Source organism: Micropterus salmoides, unplaced genomic scaffold (genome assembly GCF_014851395.1).
Source record: "Micropterus salmoides isolate LMB-PRFRI ecotype aquatic unplaced genomic scaffold, ASM1485139v1 Ms_hic_scaffold_2, whole genome shotgun sequence".
Lineage (NCBI taxonomy): Eukaryota > Metazoa > Chordata > Actinopteri > Centrarchiformes > Centrarchidae > Micropterus > Micropterus salmoides.
The window spans coordinates 24864738-24888619 of NW_024041150.1; the positions used below are offsets into that span (position 1 = coordinate 24864738).

The 23882-nt window shown below is 40.3% G+C and overlaps 1 protein-coding gene and 1 long non-coding RNA gene across 5 annotated transcripts; both read right to left on the reverse strand.

Annotated features, from left to right (window-relative positions):
* Positions 1-2582: 2582 nt before the first annotated feature.
* Positions 2583-13614, reverse strand: LOC119913110 (carboxypeptidase Z-like). 4 transcript variants are annotated; one of them, XM_038732439.1, is made up of 11 exons: positions 13596-13614; positions 11145-11174; positions 10211-10585; positions 6621-6848; positions 6302-6534; positions 5585-5746; positions 5282-5440; positions 4782-4917; positions 4453-4592; positions 3983-4082; positions 2583-3561 (listed from the first exon to the last, which is right to left on the reverse strand). In XM_038732439.1, the coding sequence occupies exons 3-11, from the start codon at positions 10545-10547 to the stop codon at positions 3194-3196; spliced, it is 1863 nt and encodes a 620-aa protein (XP_038588367.1). In that variant the 5' UTR covers positions 10548-10585; positions 11145-11174; positions 13596-13614; the 3' UTR covers positions 2583-3193. The 4 variants fall into 4 exon arrangements, with proteins under 4 accessions (XP_038588367.1, XP_038588366.1, XP_038588365.1 ...); XM_038732438.1 differs by lacking the exon at positions 13596-13614 and adding an exon at positions 11631-12114 and having other exon boundaries at positions 6621-6845; XM_038732437.1 differs by lacking the exon at positions 13596-13614 and adding an exon at positions 11631-12058.
* Positions 13615-13709: 95 nt separating this feature from the next.
* On the reverse strand, positions 13710-23550 carry LOC119913111. Its single transcript, XR_005446374.1, has 8 exons — positions 22156-23550; positions 19793-19867; positions 19638-19676; positions 15580-15731; positions 14660-14753; positions 14246-14370; positions 13925-13971; positions 13710-13741 (listed from the first exon to the last, which is right to left on the reverse strand). It is a non-coding gene; the product is annotated as an uncharacterized LOC119913111 (long non-coding RNA).
* Positions 23551-23882: the final 332 nt, after the last annotated feature.

Consider the following 23882-nt stretch of genomic DNA (forward strand, 5'->3'; position numbering starts at 1 on the left):
CAACTTCAGGATCTTTTGATACCAGATGTATGCTCACAGCATTAGACAGCACATAATATGTTCACTTCATTTTTAAGAGCATTTCTTCAAACTGAGGCAAATGGCGATGGCATTTAAATCAAGAGTAAATCCTGTTCGTTCCTCTCATGTAATCACTGTCTTTACATTTGAGACTTCTGAACTGATGATTACAAATGAGTCAGATCTAAGTTGTCTAAACTGTGAATCAATGTGCAAAATGTTGTGAGTAAATGTTGGGCTGATCTGTAAAATGACCATGTGCAAAGATAACATCTGGTTGTAACCTAAAAACAGTGTCCTAAATTTCCAATAAATATCTCAACCTTCTAACTTTAACTTACTCCTCACCTGTACAGACTCTATATATCATGTCCTGTGTTAGGTATGTGAACAGACACTACTGAGAAAGAAAACGCAAAACAATGGACCTAGATACTGTAAGAAAAACATCTATCCCTGCTACTATACAGTGAGCGATCTACCTACATATAGCCTACTCTACACTGTCAGCTCAGCCTAGTACTCTGTGCCAACTTGCATTTCCCAATCTGGCCTTTTCAAACGGCCCAACCTACACCTGTACCACACTTCAAACTTAAAGTTGCACCTCATCAAGTCTCACCTGTAAAACCACTTTGGTCATACAGTTGATTCTGAAGGTTCAATCTTCAGCTTGAAAAAAAACAAAAACAAAACTCAACACAAGTTGTTACTTGTTGTTTCCAGATCTTTGAGCCACATCTTGTGTCTTTCCTCCGTGGAAAGAGACGCTTTGTTGTCATGTAGATGGGGTTACTAATCAGAGTTTACTCTCACCCCATACGCAACTTGTGTACTGTCATACTTTGGTCACATGATAACACACCAACTCAGTAAGCTGAGGAAGACCACAAGATACACTGAAAGCTCCAGAAGCTAAAGTAAATTAAAAAGCTATATTCCTAAACCGTTGATTTATTTTATATTTTGTTTTATTAAATACTGTAGGAATTGCTCCTTGATCAAAGAAGAGATATTAATTTGTCAGTGCAAGGTGTAGTTTACCATTCAACTTGACAGGGAACCTTTGTACCTTTTTATATTCCCTCCATTGCTTCACACTGAATACTAATACGGACACTGTCCTCTCAGCCATGACAATACTAATTTTAAAGGCACTACGATGCCTGTGCAGTATATAATGAATAGTAGTATTTGAAACATACTTGTTTCTCATGGAAATTGAACAATGTTGGTGCCATCTGACAGTCCAGAGTGGGTTGTCTGTTACTGGGACAATGTACAGTGTTTTCCAGATCTACTGTAGACGGAGGTCTCTCTTCCGCTATTTGGCTGCCAGATTTTGATGCCAAATCACGTGTTTGTGTTTTGTAAATCCCCTGAGAAGCCTGGTATTTTTTCACTGACTTGTCATGGGTCAACTAGCTCACTAAGCAGAGTTTTTTCTATGGATTCTGTAATAGTATTCCTCGGCCTTTATGCAGGGGTAGTTTGCTTTTCCCATGCTTCTTTCATGACCTTACATAAAACATTCTTAAGAGCTGTTTTGTTTAAAAGATTTGGGACCTTACTTGACCCTGGGGCTGGAAATGCTCTTGCACGCTTTACTCCATTTTGTACTTTTCATTGTTGTGATCTCATCTACATTTGGTGCTTTATTACGGTGAATTTGTCTTGTCGTGGTGGTGTATTTTCAAAATGTGACAATTTGCCTCAGCTTTTTATACTTTCCTTTATTATTTCAGTTACAAGCAGTTCCTCGAGTTTGGTTGCAATACAACACACTCACACCCTCTTTTTCACCGAATTGGCCAGGTCTCCATTGCTGCTGAACTGCTTTTTCAACTGCACAGCTCTTCTTTTCACACTAATGCCTTGACTTGGCGGCTGTTCCGCCAGTGTATGAATGTGTGTGACTGGTGAATGCAGATGTAGCGTAAAAGCGCTTTGAGTGGTCAAAAAGACTAGAAAGGCGCTATACAAATACGGAGCATTTACATTTGTTAAGGCTTTCAAAATAGACCTATTCTACTTAATCATATTTTATATCCCAGCGTTTTGTATTTAGTTCCTTTCTTGTCTGTTATTCTATAGATGACATGGGTTTAAGGCTATAGAAGGATCATAGAAAGTCGAAACATGCCACATGAGCTCCATGGCAGGAAGTATTTAATAAGGCATAGATTAGCTCCAACTGACTGTTGGAAGACAGAAATTAAGTTTAATTTAAACATCCTTCCTGCTTAGGTGTGTGGGAAGTGGGTGTGTAATGATATACTGTGAAAAGGTTTGGTGATTGTCCTGGATTAATCAGGCCATAAAGGGATCGATGCTGAGTGCAAGTTGTAGCTGCTTTAAAAAGGAATTCAAAAATCTGTAGTTCCCAACCTGGTGGTCGGGACCCCTCTAAGCAGTCACAGGATGAAGGTGAGATAAAGTTGTTTTGTTTTCCAATCTTTGTTTTGTGGAACAACTGCATGCTTATACATCTCCAAGACTCTAAAAAGAATCAAAAATAAAACATTCAGTGAAAGGATGACTCTTCGATTGGACTACTCACAGGTTATTGACATGTCACATTTATTTCAACATTCAACACTGCAGTAACTTAGACCAGAAGTTGATTCAGCCTGCCCCCTAGTGGCCACCTGGTTTCATTACTTACTAAAAAAGTAATAACTGAACCAATATTACATATGGGATATACATTATCTGAGTACTGTTTTTTCAACATATCTATTTTCCTTTTTATTGTATTTTTTAAGTGTTGTTCTGATGCATTTCTTGTTTGAAAGTTGCTGTACAAATAACATGCCTTGCGTGCTTCGGTGCAGCTGTAAGGACTCACATTGTGACTATAAATCCCAATAATTTTTATTGACAAAAAGCTGTTTTTCCTGCAGTAAAAATTGTAATAAAAGTATTTAACAAACTTTCATTTCATCATGGTCATGAATTGAAGTTCTTTCATGTCAAGGCTGTGAGGTGCTTACATTATAATTTCAAATTCGGCCTTGGGACCAAACAGACATGTAGGTAAAAGCATGAAAGCTAACATGAAGGCCAGCCAGCTAGCTGTGACACTTTACTGCAGCAATAAAAAGCAGCACATTCATTACATGACAGCTCGGTTTGTATGTATACTGTAGAAAGAGATAATTCCGTTTTCCCATTAAAAGCTGTAATGGTGTTTGAGTAGCCAGGTTGGCGCGGGTCCTCCCGGCAGGACAAAGTAGTTCCACCACCAGGGCTTCTCTGCTCTCTCCTCACGGTTCTGGCTCAAATCGGCCATCAGGGTGTAGCGCTCGTACTGGTTATAAGGGTCAAAGCGCTCATAGGTTCCCATGGACGGGATGGTGTCATCCTCCTCTTGCATGTCAGGCTCCAGCGCAGCTTTCTGCAGCACGAAGTCCACCCGGCCTGCTGTGAGCATTCGAGGAGGCAGGTGGACTTTCTTCATAGCTCGGGTGTAGCCCGGGGCCGAGGCGGTCACGATGTGGATGCCAGGGGTGAGAAGGCGCCAGTAGTCTCCGCCTTCAGCTGGGCAGGGAGAAGGATGCTGAGCGTTTGGAATTATAACATTACATGATTATATCTCTGAAGCACTGCAGGTGTTTGTTTTTTTTTTTTGTTTTTTTTTTGAACGGGCACTCCACCAACTTTACACATGAACATCAGTTTACTCAGCACGAGGGGAAGACAGTGGTACAAACGGGGGCAACACAGATGTGTACTGTACCAGGCAGGCAGGGTCTAATGCACCTTTCATGACATATAGGATGATGCTAAATGGCTGGAGCGTCCCTTAACAGAACAAAATATGGCCACAAGAACTTGGAAAGTAGACAAGAAAACAAAACTAATGCCATAGCTTTGGCTAAAGCTTAGCTTGTTATACAATTGACAACAAGACTTCATCTGTGAAAAATGGAACATGTTGTTAGCAGATGGTATTTATTACCTGTGGTAACATCGTGCCGTATTCCTCTGACTGATATTCGTACACCTTTGATTGCATTTCCCTCCACGTCTTTTACAAGACCTTTGATGCCTCTATGGCCCTGAGGAACAACACAAGACAAGTTGTTTACTCAGAATAATACTCATCCCAACTAAAAGTTTACCTAATAATGACAGAGGATCAGTCATCATCCACTCATGGTTTTGTGCACCTCCATGTAGCCAAACTAGGGGTACAGTGGATGTATTTATGTCACTACATAAGTAGTAACTGATAGCTTCCACTTGTGGTTAAGAGGTGATGTGTTTGTAGTTTGTGTGTGTTTTAAAATGTGGTTAAAAAAAAAAAATCCAAACACTGGCATTGGATCGGTACTCATAAGAGAAAAGGTCAGCTCAGTGCATCCCTGAGCCAAAACACCACGCTATCAACAAGAACACAGACACATATAAGCATGATCATGTTCTTACTGCTTCCATAAATGCAATCAAAGCCTCAAGGTTCTCATGCCAGCCGAGAAACAGTTCCTCTTCAGGGGGGAATTTATCACAGCCCAGCTCCACGGTCACCTCAAAGCAGTTGGTGTGAAGATAGTTGAAGTCTTGCATGCCTGACCAGAGACAAAAACAAAACTGCTTTACCCAGATATCCTCGACCTTTCCCCTACACCTCTCTGAGGTTCAACCTCACTGCTTCTGGGCTTACAGCGACCTCTAGTGGCACCATCCAACGTTTCCTTTTTTTTATTTCAGAGTCAGATACCACAACTTTGACTGAGGAACAAATGTTTTAAACTCACTGCCTGCTATGCTGGACCACTGTGCCCCATTAATGATTCCTTTCTGACTGTGAGTACGAGATGATCCACACCGGGCATTTTCATTGGACATTCTTTCATGGGCACTGGCGTATGTTCTTGCGAGAAACTTGAAAACCTTCAGAATAAAAATCGGAGGGTTATTGTTCTCTTCTTTAAGTTCATTACAGATGAGACGATGACCATCAATTAACATTAAATTTTGAAATTTGTCCAAAAACTGGAGGAGGCACGGAAAATAAATATGACTGTACATGCCTTAGGTATGTTTTATATGTAATCATTTATATAATATATTCACTTTTATTCTATTTTTGCTATTGTTTACAGCTATTATTCATTACAGATTATCAAGGCAAAATTATGTAATCTTTTTCTTCTTTTATTTTGTGGATTCAGTACATTTTTGACTGATGACAAATGACACTTAAAATCAATATTTTTCTCTTCCAGAGGTGAAGTGTTTCAAGGAGCCCGTTCACCTGATCGTCCGGTGTTGGGGAGAACATGCTACGCTCCAGCGGGTGTTTGGACAGGTCGTAGGGGTAGGACACCACCAGGTCCCCGCCGTGGAAGTTAGCAGAGAGCACAAACGGGATGGAGCGGATCCATTTCATGACAGCGTAAGTCTCTGGTGCAACCTGTATTGCAGCATTAAGAGTTATTCAGACCAAGAAATGAGTTTATTCAATGTCAAGTGGAGAGGTTCTTCATTAATATGACCCATTAGGCTGAAAATTATCATTCACTCACATGACATATATGGATAAAGATTCATACTGTACCTTACCAAACCAGTAATAGTCTGGGATTGGGACGTGGTCGGTGCGGTAGCCCTTTTGTCTCCGTCTGCTGTAAACAACGGACGTCAAATCGGGGAAGTTTCTGTTCAGATCGGTGTTCTGAGCATTGTTTCTGCCCATGTTCCAAGCATCATGTCTTTGACCCTGTGTAATTCACAAATTTGATGTTTTTCGAAATTTTACAATGACAAATATTATTTATTAAAGTAATCATGTAAATTGATATGAGTTTTTATTTTAAACAGCATTTTCCAGCTTGCTAGGGCTTTCAAAACACTATTAAATCTCAGCACACTGCCTCGCTAACTGCTAGTGTGTCATTACTCCCACATCTACATTTTAATCTTCTTATTCTTTGGATTAGTGGGAATGACAAAGAAATCAGATCACATTTTAGGCACATTTACGAGTGTCCTTTTATTGTGGCCAGCCTAAGGCACACCTGTGCAATACCCATGCTGTCTGATCAGCATCTTGATATGCCACACCTGTGAGGTGGATGGATTATCTCGGCAAAGGAGAAGTGCTCACTGACACAGATTTTGACAGATTTGTGAATAATATTTGAGAGAAATAGGCCTTTTGTCTACATAGAGAAAGTCTTAGATCTGTGAGTTCGGCTCATGGTGAATGTGAGCAAAAACAAAAGTGTTGCGTGTATAATTTTGTTCAGTGTATATGTAACTGTGGAGAACTGACCTCCCCCTCATCATCCCCGTAGTTATTGTCTTGGACTCCAGAAGAAGCCATCTCGTATCCGTCAGGGTTCATGGAGGGCAGAATGTGGACGCGGGTGGTGTTGATGAGGGTCTGGATGCGCTCGTTCCCCAGCAGATACTCTGAGCACAGGTACTGAGCCAAGTAGATCAACAGCTGGCGGCCCAGGACTTCATTTCCATGCATGTTGCCGACGTACTTTATCTCCGGCTCGACTACAGAGGGCCACATTTACAGTAATTAGTCTAACTTCCTTGATAATGAAAAAGGATGCAGACTATCTACACAGAGTTTTACTTACGTAATTCATGTTCGCCGGGGTTGTTTGAGAACTCAATCACGAGCAGCTCCCTGCCTTCCATACTGCGGCCAATGCTGTAGGTTCTTGCTATGTCAGAGCATCGTTCCTCAGTTTTCTTCAAGACACTGATCATCTGAGCGTTGGAATGGTAGGTGAACTTTATCGTGGTAGCAGCCTCCTCTGGAGAAAGAACTTCCATGCTGTCAACCGTCTCTGCATTCTGCTCTGCTGTAAAGAAAAAACAGCATGTCTTATCAGCTTCGATCAAGAGGGCTTTTAGCTCTAACGGGTCACATTTTAGATCTATCAAAACAAAAAATGTTGTCTCCATTCTTGTTTGGCTGCCAGGCCATGAATACGAAAAGTCCGGTATGTACATCAGAAACAAAAAACAGAGCGTGGAACATACTCATCCTGTTAAACAGGCTGATGTCTTCCCTTATTTTATATTCACATTTATCAATAGCTCCAAAATCACATGAAAGACACATTAAACCTTCATGCTGCACATGGAAGACTATCTGTCAAAACCATCACTACTAGTTTAAATGCATACATGTTTTGTACAAAATTATTATAGGTTCAATCTTCATCTTTAATAAGATCTTACATGTACAGGTGCATCTCAAACATTTGAATATCACGTAATAGTTTTTTTTCCTTCCATAATTTAATCCAATAAGTGAATATTTCATATATTACACATACAGTGAAATAATCTAAGCCTTTTTTATTATAAATGTAGGTGATTGCGGTGTACACCTACAAAAAACTCCAAGGGTTTTTTTCTAATACAGAAATGTCTATCTGAGAAGAGCTTTAATCAGCTAATTAAGTCAAAACACCTGCAAAGGTTTCCCGAGCCTTTAATCTCTCAGTCTGGTTGTGGTGCTAACAATGAATTTTACCACAATTTTCAAATTTTTGGAGATGCACCTGTATACGTGTATGCGACCCCTTCACATTTAACAGGATTTACTCTGCACACTCTAGTATATGGAGGCAGCAAACAAACCCCTCTTCATATTTTATAGATCTCCAAGACACAACGAATCTAAGGGATGACACATTAAAGCAGCATTAATGGTCATTTTCTGGCCACTTGGGGGCAGCAGAATAAGCTGTAACCACACCATCGTCAGTTCGACTCCAGCCGAACTCTCGCTCGCTCTCCCTCCCCCCATTTCTTGTCTGGCTCTTGACTCTCACTCTGCCCAATAAAGGCGGAAAAATACTCAAAAATATATTTTAAAAAAACTAAAACATCTGACTCTTTATCAGCTAAATGCTCAAAAGTAAGCGACGGGCTATTGAGCATATACTGCTAGTAGCTAACCTTGTCTGTCATTTGGTGCTGGGCAGGTAGCGTAAAAGGTGAGGGCCATAAAACCAAAACAATCAGCTTAAAGAGGCTAAAATGCTCCAAGGAGCTGAGGGGAACTGCAGAGGTGGTTAATAATTCTCTGTGGGTTTGTCACTATGAGTGACCCCTTTCACGCAGTCCTTTGTATATACTGTAAACATTGATTAGTGCAGCTTTAAAGTGAGATTATTTTTTTGGGTCCCAAGATGTTAAAAACCAAGCCAGACAAAAAAAGATAAACAATAGAAATCTTTAAAACCCAAATTAACACACAAAAAAAATCTATAGTAAAGTGCTAAAAAACAATAACAAATATCTAACTGATGTAATAGTGTCAAGCTGACATAAGTTTATTATTTTCATTATTGATTAATCTGCCAATTATTCTGGTCTTTAAAATAATAAATAATTTTTAAAAAAAGGTCAATATCCCGGAAACCCATAGTGACATGTCCAAATTGCTAGTTTTGTGTGAATAACTCCAAAGATATTCAGTTTACTTTCAAGTAAGACTGGAAGAGAATGGAAGCACACATTTCAAACGCTGGAAGCAGAGAATTTGGGGTATTTTTGTTTGAAAATCGACATAGACCAGTGGTTCTCAAAGTGGTGTCCAGGGGTCCTTGAGGGGGTTCCAGGGGGTCCCCAGCAAAAAGGGAAATCATTCATTTTTACTATAATTCCATCCATAAGTAAGATAGTGACTGAATGTATAACTATTTCGGTCATGGATTTCACACACTTTTTGGAATAAAATCCGATCAGATGGGCGATTCTGGGACAAAATCTTATCAAATGGGTGTCCGTGGTCTAATTTGTGTCAGTTTAGGGGTCCTTGACATGAAAGTTTGAGAACCACTGACATAGACAATCAAAATAGTTGCTGATTATAAATTATTAATGGTGATTGTTGCTAACAGCTTGATATTTAATGAAAGGCTGCTATACAGTGTGGCAAAACATTTCACACATTTCACTAAATTGCCTTTTGCCACATGTGACGGCAGAAAATTGTTTTCTTCTTTACTTATCTTTTATACAAGTACTTATAAGATTTTTCTCTCTCTCTCTCTCTCTCTAACCTGTTCCTTTTATTATTATTCTCATCATTCTAGTCTGTCCACATGTTTAGGGTTTAGGTCAGGGATGTGGAGTTGTTTTAGAGTGTACTTACTAGCTGTTCCTCTCCTTGCTTTGACTGGGACCAGTCAGGCCGGAGAGAGGATCTTTTGTTGCCCAAAACATAGAAACCCATACTTTGTAAATGATCATGCAGCCCTTTGCTCAGGGCCAGACGTTAGTGATTGTCCTAGGAGACAGAACCTCTGGTCCAGCTGATTTGTGTTGTAGAACTTCTCTGTTTATTCTCTTTTGTTAAATAAATTCTTCAAAGACAACAGTTGTAACTTAATTATTTGCTCAACCCCTCACCAGGAATATAATTCCTACAACACTACATATGTACATACTGTATAGCAGCCCAAGTTATGTCCAGATTGAGGTCACATCACATCAAAACATGAACATTAGTTTGAAATGATCATGAATAATCACACGCGGCCGACCTGCAGCTAGACATCTAATCCTCATTCTACATGGCAGAAAATGTTTTGCCTGACAATAAAGAGTGAGACACTGATAAAGCATTACAGATTAAGAAGGTGTAGTTTGTTCATTGGTTGACTTTTAAGACTTTTATGACCGTGTACACATTTCACTCCACACAAATGCTAAATATGACTAAATGCTCAAAATCAGTTCCTCCTGTTCATGCTCTCATATGTCTCACACATGATTTCTGTTGTAAGCGGCAGCAGAATATCTATTATCTATCTTTGGAAACCTGTTTTTGAGAAGCATTTATAACAGTTTTAAGAAAATACTGTCAGACAATGTGTGCATTTCTGTGGTGCATGACGCTGTTTATAAGGACTGGCTGCTTAAGAAACTAGCCACAGGACCCGTGTAAGTGAGGGTTTATGTGAGGAAATAAGGCGTTCCAGTTGGATTTTATTGTGCAGTGAGCCACATGAGCATGTGTGTGAACCAGATGCACCACATGAAAATGCCCTATTGAAACTCAATGGAATAGTCTTACTCTTGAAGATGAAAACAAAAGGGCAGAAACCAAAATGTCACATATCAATATGGACATGATTAGTAACAGCCAAAACTAAGGTCAGATCACTAAGGTTACAATACAGATGATGTTGTACTTAGCTCTCACCTCTGAGGCCCTCCAGAGGGTCATAACATCCCTCTTCGACACTGACAAAGAAGCGGTCACAGTCCAGGAAGTAGGGCCAAGCCATCTCTATCGCTTCGAAAGCGTGGATGCATCTTTTACGCACCGCCTCACAGGTGACGCGGCAGGGCTTCAGCACCGTCTCCTTCTCGCAGCGCGGAGCCAACACAGAGCAGCCCAGCATTCGGATTTCAGGGTTGCACTCTCCCCTGAGCAGGGACTCAACCACACTCATGAGGAGGTACTCGGTGCCAGCCTCGGCATCTTCGCGGGTCTTGTGGCCGAGGATGTTCGGGAACATGGTCTGAGTGTAGGCCATGTCGTCGCAGTAGGACAGCAACACATCCGTGCATTTGGCTGAGGCAAAAAGAACATTGAGATAGGTTAGGAACATTTTAGAAACAAACGGTTACTCAAATTGATTAGAGAAAAGTGCAGGAACCAGTAGGGAACAGTTATTCACACCAACAGCCAATAACTAACTTTATAAATCTTATTTCGAGGGTTCAAGACTTAATCATGAGCCTCACTGTGCCGTCTTCAATCATCTGGCCCTAAATGTTTCTATTATCTCTGGAAATTAGAATTTGAATATTTCATAGCGCCATTGATCATCTAAAAATACACACGAGGGTCTTATGGCTTTCGGGGCCAGATTCCATTAAGACTACGCCCAGTGTGACTTATGATCTCATCCTTTCTGTTGTTAAAAACACTGACTCAAATCAAATCCACGGCGATGTAACTATACAAACACTCAAGGGCAGTTTGGAGTCTGATCTGATGTGAAAATGTGTTTTTTTAGGCTCAAAAAGTCAAAGAAAAGCTACCACTTATGAGTTAAACAGTGCAGAGAGGCGATCAGCTGCTACAATATGAGCTAGATGTGCTTCCTCCAGGCCCAAAGGGTACTTACGTTTTTCTTCCACTGTTGGCTTGCACAGTCCTGCAAGACACATCAGTATGTCATTAGCTGACACTGTGGCTGACACTAGATGGCAGAGTGGTTTCTGTAAATGTGGCTTACAAAACACTCTGGTCAACCTTTCTAACCTTTATAAAATGCCTGTCTGTCTATAAAGTATCATTAAGTCACTAGAGGTTACACATTTTTTTACAGGATTACAAATCTTAATCATTAAAATTGAACGGCATCCTTTCATCTGGAATAGTAATACCATTTCAGAAGCTATAAGCCAAAAGCTAATCATTCCCAGTCATTTTGTGGTTTTAAGTTTCTAAAAGTTACATAAAAAGCATTTTTCACAAGTTTTACAACACGTGAGTCAGCTGCTGGGTCTAGAAAACTAGAGTCTGCACATGAAAATATGCCATGACTAATTCATGGAGCAGGTCCGGATGCACGTCTAATAAGTATTCAGATGAAGCTGAAAAACTTTACCCCGAAATCCTGGGTCACACCGTTGAGGAGCACACGAAGCAAGGACCAACAACTGCAGCAGGAACAGCAGCATGATGCGCATTTTCCGCGGTTTATATTCCACTTCGATGTGGCACCTCACACACGCAGCCAGAGGGTGTGTGCGACTTTAAGCGACTTTATTAGACGTATTACGGTCAACGATCAGGTTACAGAGGAAATGGCTCTGAAGTGAAGTAGGGACGCGAGCATTAACATACGACGGTAGATTTTGCCGATATGATGCTCATTTACGAATATTTAAGTTAACAAGGCAGCGTGCAGGTAGCCTATATGTTTCCTCACTTTTGAGTTTAGTCATTGATATTTGTTCCAGGAAGGTTTTGACTCTGTATTGCACACTAAAGTGTAAGTACCACCTTAGATTTATAATATCATATTCTGGCCTTTCTCAATTGAAGACTGGTCCCTCGCCTTCTCCTTTAGTCACATGACCATGATTGGCCAATAGTGCGCGTTGCAGGTCCTTAATTGGCAGGAGAACAATGATTGGCACCACACCACGTCTAACCACTTCACTTCAAAATGTCTTATAGATCATACTTAAGAAAACTAGAGATAGAATTTAACTGTTGTAAAGTAGTGAGGTGCGATACCACTTAATTCCTTTACAATCCAATACCAAGTAATACCCAGGCTGGTATTGATAGCGATACCAATACTTTTAACATATTTTATTTCTAGTTTAAAGTCACCTCCCTCCTCCCGTTTCTGTATTTGAGAGAAATAAGGAGTTGGCTGTAGCCTTACCAATTCAAAATAATAGCTGCATAATTACAAGACATCAAACTACTGTCATATTCTTTAATTATAATAAAAATTTCCTGCTCAGAACTGACGCTCCATAACATCATCATATTATTTTGACTTAATCTCAGATGTTTAGCAAAGTTTGCAATGTTGCCAAAGTATTTCACTGTCAAGTCACATTATTACCTTCACAGCTAAAATATAGCCAGACATGGAAATGGCTGCAGTGAATCACTTCAAAGAAGCTCCGTCACAGAGCCGTAGCGCAAGCATGACTCTGACAGGCGGAAGGAAAAGTAGTTCTTATCAACCAAGTAGCCTATAATTAGACCATCCTGGCGACAGTAAGATACTTATGATAAAACACACACTCACTCCAAATTACTGATTTTAGATATCAACCCTTTTATATGAGTATCGATCCTAGAGCAGGAGACATTGGTATCAGAAATATCAATACTTTAGGATCGATCCGCACATCACTATTGTAAAGCTAATCTAGAAGGTTTAACCTTAAAGCAACTTCAAATATACACTCACCGGCCACTTTATTAGGGACACCTGTTCAATTGCTTGTTAACACGAATAGCTAATCAGCCAATCACATGGCAGCAACTCAATGCATTTAGGCATGTAGACGTGGTCAAGACAACTGGATAAAGTTAAAACCGAGCATCAGAATGGGGAAGAATAGAGATTTAAGTGACTTTGAGCGTAGCATGGTTGTTAGTGCCAGATGGGCTGGTCTGAGTATTTCAGAAACTGCAGATCTACTGGGATTTTCATGCACAACCATCTTACAGAGAATGGTTCAAAAAAGAGCAGCAATTGTGTGGACGGTTGGCTACAGATGGGCTACAGCAGCAGAAGACTACACTGGGTGCCACTCCTGTCAGAGCTGTAAGAACAGGAAACTGCTACAATTAACACAGGCTCACCAAAACTGGGCAATGGAAGATTGTAAAAACGTTGCCTGGTCTGATGAGTCTCGATTTCAGCTGCGACATTCAGATGGGTAGGGTCAAAATTTTGTGTTAACATGAAAGCATGGATCCATCCTGCATTGTATCAACAGTTCAGAATGGTGGTGGTGGTGTATTGGTGTGGGGATTATTTTCTTGGCACACTTTGGGCCCCTTAGTACCAAATGAGCATCGTTTAAACACAACAGCCTACCTGAGTATTGTTGCTGACCATTTCATCCCTTAATGACCACAGTGTACCCATCTTCTGATGGCTACTTCCAGCAGGAAGAACATGACAATGCGTTCACTGTACTCCAATGGCTTCCACAGTCACCAGATCTCAATCCAATAGAGCACCTTTGGGATGGGGTGGAACAGGAGACTTGCATCATGGATGTGCAGCCAACAAATCTGCAACAACTCCCCTAATTGTGACCTTAACTTTGCTGACAAACACTAACTACAGTCCGATCCTGACCTCTGCGTATATTGCCACACAGCATTCCCTATACAAACCTTTGGAGAAAACTTTTGTTTTACCTGTTATCCAGCACCAAGATGCGACTCAAAAGATATCTTCTATATGCCTGGAAACATAATGTAAAATGTTTGCTGTGGGTGAAACAAACATTAACGTCCTGCACAACAGACTTAACGTAAGTTACAGCGAAGAAGAGCAGCAGAAAGCAGACATCTGTGTGATGCCATAGCCATAAGAAAAGGTCATTTAACTGAATCACATAGTAATGTTCAAATGGGACTAAGCTTATAATAACTGTTATAAGTCTGTCCGTCTTTGCCCAAAGATATGTGCAGATTTTATGTGCAGACAAACTATAACCCAAGTTCAGTAAGACATACTTATATTATGCATTGTAGATAGGTTGAAGTTTTTTCTTATACTGTGTGTTCAGGTGCGTATGGACTTGGGAGGCTTAGTCTGGGAATCCTCGTACTCCTCCGCCAGGGCGAACAGGTCGCTGAACCTGCAGGAGGAGGAAGTGATTATCAGCCGCCGCAGTGATGTCACAGAAAAAAAATAAAATTTTTCATGAAAGGAGAAGAGTGGGTTTGTTCCTAATTAAGAACAATTTGGCCATGCCTATGAAGGGGATGCTAATAGCCAACAATAACCTTATCACTGTACACATCATATTTTAGCATTTTTCTGAGATAGACTACAAAAACCCCCACAAATAGTACATTTCATTACATTAACATTTCATATTACTTGTTGTTGATATTGACATTTCTGTGAGTACACTGAGTACTTACATTGCAGGTTTTGAAGACATCCGTCATCCGCTGGCAGGTTCACTGGGAGGTCACGGAGGGCCGGATAGCATCTCATGTGTACCTCGTGTTGTTCCTAGATTGACAATCAGAATTAATTATTATTATTCAAATATTTTTACAGCAAATCCAGCCATAAAGTGTAACAGTTCTACCAATGTAATTCTAAAATAATAATAATGATGGCAATAACAACAAATCCATCCAGCTGCAACTACTAGAAGACAAGTCAAATTTAAACAAACACAGTGACTCAAACAATGGGTGAGAAATAGAAGCTAACTATAACCTTAAACATGACAATAGAAGACATTTGGAAGCCAGTGCAGTACGGCTGGACCCAAATATTCGACTATTCATTGGGTTGGTATTCAGTTTTCAATTTTGGGATGTGGAGATTCGCACAAGCACCTACAGTTCTGTCCCGCACAATGCTGCACATGCACCAGCTTGCACCACCCTTTTCAGTTTCTTTGTTGCTGTATCATACAGCAACAGACACATACAGGCTGCTATCTGTCCGCTTTCAACTTCCATTGTCAGACGTATGTTTTACTGCACAAAAACACAGCTCGCGTTTTGAACTTTTTCACACATGATTCTGTGCTAACAATCGCAGGTGTGCTGCTTGTGGAGAAGGCCTACAGTACATCTCTCTCTGTTTGCATCTCTGCAACTGTCATGTACCGGAAAACTTACAAAATTAAATGCAAATGAGAAATGACAATTGAAAGTAGATGAGAGTGTAGATTTTATCCAAAGTGACTTACAATTGCTATACATGTCAGAGGTTGCACACCTCTGGAGCAACGAGGGGTTAAGTGTCTTGCTCAGGGACACAATGGTGACTGACCATTATGTGATTAACATTGTTGCTACGGCAAAGGTAATCTTAAACTCACCTGAAGGTCATAAATCCTGAGGATCTCTGCAGGGCCTCTGCTCTCTTGGCCTTCTGCCTGTACAGGGCAATCAGTTGTGGTATGTAGCTCTCAAGCTCGCAGTAGAATTGGTTGCATAGGTTCAACCTTTGTAAAACAAACTCAGGAAACACCTGCAAACACATAAATGTATGCAGATTAATGGTTTCCAACTTGGGCCTTGCGAGAAAAACATAATGCATCAATTAATTGTTTTAATCTCCTAAGACTTGAGCTTTGATTCTGTGTGCATTTTTAATTTCTCTTGGTTATTTGGGATAAGTAGGACCTAATAAGTATAAAAAACTAAACATCGACTTTGAACAGGAAGTACTTTTTGAAAAAAAATTATGTCCTCGTATGGGACATTGGGTCTATTTTACTACAAAATGCAATAAAGTCACCAATGTGTAATACAGTAGAAAACTGTTTATTTCAACAGAAACATGTTTCCAATCACAAAAGAACATGGCTGTGCAAAATTGCAAACAGTATGAGTTTGAACGTGTATGTTTTCTGATTTGCGGGTAAGGCAAAATTAAAATAAAATTGATGCAAAAAAAGTTATACATTTCATCAACTGTAGCGTTGAGAGACTGTTTGCAAGGGACACAGCATTTGTACAGTTCGAAAGAACTTATATGAGTGTCCATGTACTGTTCTACATAGTCCAATGGTTGCCAATTTTGGACCTCATGCAGCCTTTCATCTTCAGCCTTAAATGGAACCACGTCTGGACCGAATTGAGCAGATTTACAGCGCTGTCCATGCTTATGTTTGCACACAGGTCTGCTGGATCTCTGCATTTTCAACATTGCTTTGCTCTTCACTTCTTTGCTTTCTCTTCTCTTCATTGCTTTGCTCTGATCATTTTTGCTCTCCATTGCTTTGCTCTTCTCTCTTCACAAACTACACACAGAACGTGACGTGGGCTGGTTCATAAGGGGAATATCACTAGAAAGATCCAACCTTTACATGTTACATGGGCTCGCCCCCACTTCACTGTGAAGAGCTTTGAGTTTCCATGATAAAACGCTATATAAATGTAATGCATTGTTATTATTATTATTACTACTACACTTGGTAAGGGTAGTAGTCAAACACACTAAGAGACAGTGAGTTGCAAGCATTTCACAAATGTGTGAAAACGCAACCCACATACAGTGGGGAAAGACAAGTATTTGATACACTGCTGATTTTGCAGGTTTTCCTACTTACAAAGCATGTAGGGGTCTGTAATTCTTATCATAGGTACACTTCAACTGTGAGAGACGGAATCTAAAACAAAAATCCAGAAAATCACATTGTATGTTTTTTAAATAATTAATTTTCATTTTATTGCATGACATAAGTATTTGATCACCTACCAACCAGTAAGAATTCTGGCTCTCACAGACCTGTTAGTTGTTCTTTAAGAAGCCCTCCTTTTCTCCACTCATTGCCTGTATTAACTGCACCTGTTTGAACTCGTTACCTGTATAAAAGACACCAGTCCACACACTCAATCAAACAGACTCCAACCTCTCCACAATGGCCAAGACCAGATCGCTGTGTAAGGAGATCAGGGATAACATTGCAGACCTGCACAAGGCTGGGATGGGCTACAGGGCAATAGGCAAGCAGCTTGGTGAGAAGGCAACAACTGTTGGCGCAATTATTAGAAAATGGAAGAAGTTCAAGATGACGGTCAATCTCCCTCAGTCTGGGGCTCCATGCAAGATCTCACCTCGTGGTGCATCAATGATCATGAGGAAGGTGAGGGATCAGCCCAGAACTACACGGCAGGACCTGGTCAATGACCTGAAGAGAGCTGGGACCACAGTCTCAAGAAGAGCCATTAGTAACACATTACGCCGTCATGGATTAAAATCCTGCAGCGCACGCAAGGTCCCCCTGCTCAAGCCAGCGCATGTCCAGGCCCGTCTGAAGTTTGTCAATGACCATTTGGATGATCCAGAGGAGGAACGGGAGAAGGTCATGTGGTCTGATGAGTCAAAAATAGAGCTTTATGGTTAACGCCACTCACCGTGTTTGGAGGAAGAAGAAGGATGAGTACAACCCCAAGAACACCATCCCAACTGTGAAGCATGGAGGTGGAAACATCATTCTTTGGGGATCCCTGCTGCAGTGTGTGCAAACCTGGTCAAGAACTACAGTAAACGTATGATCTCTGTAATTGCAAACAACGGTTTCTGTACCAAATTAAGTTCTGCTTTTCTGATGTATCAAATACTCATGTCATGCAATAAAATAAATATAAATTAATTATTTAAAAATCATACACTGAGATTTTCTGGGTTTTTGTTTTAGATTCTGTCTCTCACAGTTGATATGATAAAAATTACAGAACTCTACATGCTTTGTAAGTTGTACTCCCCACTGTAGGCTAACTATAGTATATAGCACTTAGAGCACAATATAGTGTATATATAGAGTACTCCCTAATTAACAGCATCTTCGCTTGTTACTTTTAAAAAAGTTTTTGAAAAAACAAGTTCCAACCATAAAATTTTATTAGGATTTTTACCTTTTCCACTTTGCTGCAGAAGGTATTTGTTATTGACGCGATCTTGTTTTTCCACGAATTAGTGTATTTTGGTTTTGCTACCACTAGATGGCACAGGCAACTGTCCACTAAAGTGCAATTTATACTTCTGCGTCAAATCGATGGCGTAGATGACAGCGTAGGCTGCGGGGCTACGCCGTCGCCTGACGTGCACCTCCACCAAAATGTAACTACACGTCGAGTCAACGCAGACCATAAGCTCTGTGATTGGTCGGCTGGGTAGCCTTGCAATGCCTCCGAGCCGACCGGAAGTACCCCGTGCTTTGAAGTAACATTTACTAGCGGCCAAAACGGCGGCTGTAACACAGTGAATCAATATATTAGACCGCCGCAACCCGAGCGAAATGACTCGTTTCGCTATCAGAATGTGATCCATTTGGTCGGTAACATTTGAAAAGACTACACCAGCCGCACGTATACAATTTTACCCCCATTTACGTTAACGGAGCGCCTGCTCGGCCGGCAAAAGTCCACTGTGTTGACAGTGGATGCTATAGCGCTACTGCCGACTAGCGTTTGGGGGTGTAATTGCAGAATGACGGACACACCTACGCACAAGTATAAATGCATGGCTACGTGCATAGCCTATGGCGTAGGTACGCACATAGACCCTACGCAGGAGTATAAATGGGCCTTAAGAAGGAGTATAGGTCTCAGTAGCTGAATTAAGTATAAAGTGCAGGGATCCCAAGATCTAATATCCCCATATGAGGACACAGGGTCTCATGAGCAGCATGGCTGGCTAAATGGCAAAAACAATAGTTTTTACCTGAGAAATTAACATTGACCACTGCATTGACAAGAAAAGAAAATGCAGGGTCATTCTGCAAATTTCTTTAACATAACTTTTTTTTTGTTTTTTCGTTTTGCTGCATCAAAGTGAAAGATTATGTTGCTAAGAAATGAGTTAGCAATCAAATATATTTTAAACTAGACTAACTGTATAATATTTCATCATTTAGCTTCTATCTGAAGCAACATTCCCACACCAACACAGACCCTTGTGTTTTTTTTCTCAACAGTGCCATTTTTGGTCTGAACAGGGTTGAGACAGAATTTCAGTCAGGTACTAAATAGTTTAAGAACCATAAAGGAGTCATTTAACCATCTCATCATAAGTTTATAACAGCCTTTAACAGAGCTTACACTTAATGATGTAATAGATCTACAGTTTTCTCGGCTTTTGATCACTGCCAATCATTTCTGGAAGAAATCTGAGAATTTTAAATTGCTAAATATACATATTCATTATAAAATCTCACAGTCATAGCTGGACTAATGCACTTTTCTAAAACAGTACAATATCCCTCCTACGTCTCAAGTCAGGGCTAAAATATCTTCTTTCATGTTAAAATGTCATCCACTGTGAAATGTTGCTGGCTCCAATTCTAGCAGTGTAGTATTTTTTATATCCTCAGTATGTCTGATTAGCAAGCCAGCAATTGACGCAGAAATATGCAAATTGATAACATACCTTGGATAGCTGTAGTGCCACTCAATACTGTGTTTGATTCTGTGAGAGCAAATATAACAAACAATATAAAGATTTCCCATTAGCCAGTCAACAAGAACATCATCAAATGCTGATTTTCTTAAAAAATACAATATTTTATAATTTATCTGACTCACAAATATCAGAGCTGCTTTCGCAAGTCAGGTGATTATGGACATGATGAAATTCCTTCAGCAGCACTCTCTACAGTCCTTAATGTTCACACAAAATATGAACACCAACTTTTGATTAGTTTACAAAATAAAGGCCATGTAAACACTTCTCACAAACATGTGATATGGACAGAGTTTATTGTTGTGATAAATGTATTTAGTCTTTAAGACTTAGTTACCAGTTTATTTGGTACATCTAGCTAAATTTAAAGCAGTCTAATCCAACATTTCTGCAATAAATCCTCCCTTCATAAAAATGTCTTGTTCAGTTTTTGTTGCAACTGTATGATCGTTTTGGATCACATGGACTGGTGTTTCTGATATTTTGTCTATATTTATATCAGTGAGGCCATGCTAAATAAAAGAGACTCAGCTGTTTATAACACAATACAGTACAGACCACAAACTAAATCTACCAAAATGAACAAATAATAATATTAGATTTAAATAAAAACTGAACATTCCTCAGCAACTTTCATTACCACAGTGGAAAAATATTCCTTTACAAATACATATTACAGCCACTTCAGATGAGGCAACTTGTGTCTGCAATTGAAGGGCTGAGCGGTTTATTAGGTTCCCCGCTGACAAAATAAAACATTCAGCCATGCGTCAACACTATATCAGGATACGTCTTACAGAAATGTCTTTGAAGCTCGAGGAAACACAGCGCTCAGGTTTACTTGACTTTTGGTCTATTTAAACAGATTACAACAGATATAAGTTAAATATAAAACATATTAAATACTTATCATACAAACATAATTACACAGTTCCAACTGATCTGACTTGAAAATCTCCCAACTGGAGGGGTTTTCATATCAAATTTAACCTATATCAGTGAAAGTAGGTGTAGAGTTATCTGGGGTGTGGCTTCAGTGATTGCCTTAAACTCGAAAAAGGCTTAGGAGATGACAGAGGACACTTTGACAACTCGTTCCTTAAAATCTTCTTTCTTTGCATTTATTTAGTTTTCCACAACCATCAGTTGTGATTCATTCATTATCAATGGAGTTTAATAGGTTGATAACCTTTAAATGCAACCAGAAAAAATAAATAAATAAATAATATTCCAATTGTACACCGTCAGCATTTGTGACTCAAATTAAACACATGATCAATAATAAATGTATTAATCACATCCAAATAAATAAAGCAGTTCTTCTAAGAATAAAGATTAATCCAAATAAAAATTCAACTTTAAACACAGCTCTTAAATAAACAAGTTAATTATGCTTCTCCAAGTATAACCACTATATCGACTACTAACTTAATTGAATCATGTTCACATTTCCACTCTGAATGACGTAATAATGTAAAGAAACAATATCCTCCGCTATCATGACTCACGACCACCAAGCACATTAAACAGTCACTTAAACTAATGTTGTTAAATCAAAGCAGACAAAATAAACAAGCACACAGCACGATCCCAAAAGCGTCACACTAATCTTTTTAAACAAACCATTATATCTTGCCGCATTCAAATCATTAAAAAATACCGGAGTCCAAATACACTTAAAAAAGAGATCATTCGCATACCAATAGCATCTCTGAGATCTCCTGCACACTTTTGCACCCTCAGCTGTTAATCTTCGTTTCCTTCTCTTTCTTTGTCTAACTCGACCACATTTGCCGGAAACAGACCATGCTTGTGGGTCATATGCATGCGCAGAAACCCTAAGTAGCACATCTCGATAGGTAGCATAAATCGACAGAACACCTGCCCTAATTCTGGCTGCAGCGGAAACACCTCCGTGAACCTTCACCTCACACGAACTTCTCAGCTCAGGACTTCCCCTCCAGGTGATCTCCCAATCAATCAATGCCGCTATTGGTATTCGAGGAAATAATTTAATAATTAAGCTACGAAAAAATGAAACCTGAATCAGTTTAATATTTGACATTCGTCTCAACAGTCAGTATTGTTCCACGTTATTATGTTTTTACTTTTTGAGGAACCATAAATCTTACTACAAACACTGCGTTCAGAAACAGTTTGTCAGCTCTCAGCCGGCCTGCAGATTTTCAATCCCCCTCTCTGCCTGGCCCTCTCCACACAACGCTCTGAAGCCTCAGTGACATACGGACAATCTCAACACCAATAGGCTATCGCGATTCAGCGTCATGTGTCTTCTTCCTTAGCGTTGCCTTCGTGTCGCTGGCCCCGCCCCCTTACTAGTAACGTTAATTAAAGTAACGTTAACTAAGTTACAGCAGTTCAGTGCAAAGTGAACGTTAATGTTACCCCAGCTAACTTCAAGTAACATTAACATTAGCCTTTCTGTTAACATTACTACGCCTTAAAACAGAACTTTTTCACTTACCAGACCAGAGCGCATGTAACAAGGAGCAGCCCCAGATGAAAAATCATAAGTGTTGACGACTGTCTGGAAAGGTTTCAGCCACTGCTGATAAGGTACGTTAGCTTACGCTAGCTAACGGTTGCTAACGTTAAGGAATGAGGCAAAAAGCTGGGTTCTCTTGAACTTTGTAAATGAGTTATTAATTAACAGTTTTTCAGTCAACATTGTGCAATGTCGGGCAACATGTGTGTGCAGCAGGTGATGATATCCCTTCCTCCTCCTGCAGGTTCAGCGACCTGTTCGCCCTGGCGGTACAAGGATTCCCAGTCCAAGCCTCCTAAGTCCCGCCGTAAGGCTCTGGCCTCCTGCAGCGCCTTAGTACATAGCCCCACCTCCACCTGCTCCTCTGTGTGAGGACAACCTGAATTTGCATCTCGTTCTTTGATTGGTCCGTTTCAAAACCACAACGGAAATTAGATATTTAATGTGTCTGATTTGTGAAACCAGGAAGCAGCTTTGTGTCTTCACCAAGAAGGAAACGCCAGGTTTGTAAAGTGAAGCCTCAAACCTGCATTCTCTGTAACAGCCAGCAGGGAGAGTCTCCACTGGATCGTATATGGTCTCTTCAACACAGCGTGATGTTCATTTAGAGGAAAAAAGACCAGAAAGCAGGGGAGGCTTTAGGGCGGGGCTACCTTGTGATTGTCGCTATGTGACCCAAATATTACCATAATGGATGTTCAGTCTATGTTCAAGACAGAGCTGAACACCTGGAGTAGGCTGGAATAAAATACAGCTGCTCGTTACTTTCTATAAATTGAACAAAAAAATGTTCTGTTAGCTTCCTGCTCAGCTTCCAGTCTGAAGGGGAGATGTTTGTTTTCCTGCTTCACTCTTCCAGCCGTTTGGGAAAAGACTTTTGTTTTGTGAAGCTGAAGCATTTATTACCTGACACACCAACACCGTACTTTTACTGCCAGAATATTTTCCTCCTCTGAGATTCAGTAACTTCCTGTCACTCGGACAATCAAACACTGAGACCTCCAGATTAAAGGAGCTGCTCTGATAACAGCACCTGTCAGGTAGACATCCTCCTGGGTTTCGGCGGGGTCTTTCAAAATCAAAATTTATGGCCTTAAAGTCCTAAATTCGCTGAAGTTTCTGTTCTAGGTCTTAGATCATTTTAAACGGGTTATTTTTGTTTTTTCAACGTCCATGTAACGCAACCTCTAATGCTCATTGAAATACCCCCGCAGCGCTCAAGAATTGTTTGTTGTGTTTTGTTTTTTTCCTCCCGTGGTGTTGTAGTTGTTTGTCGCTAGTCCAAATCGGTCCAAATATTCGCTGTATTACAACTACAAAGACTAATGGTGCTTTCAGACCAAAAGCGAAGCGAGCGTTCGGGGCGGTGAGTTTACATACAAAGTCGATGCAAAGACGCGTAGAGCCGCGATTTCCTGTTGGGCGGCGCCAGCAACCTGAAGGCAACGCTAAGGAAGAAGTCACATGACGCTGAATCGCGATAGCCTATTGGTGTTGAGATTGTCCGTACGTCACTGAGGCTTCAGAGCGTTGTGTGGAGAGGGCCAGGCAGGGAGCAGCGCTGCAACCTTTGGACAAATAAACCCCCGCAGTCGGCCAGATTCTGGTCTGACAGCTACGCCGATTACTGGGAGGAGCTCGGAGTTAACAGCTTTTATTAAATTAGCTTTTCACTTTAGTTTTTGGGATTTCAACGTTGATTTATC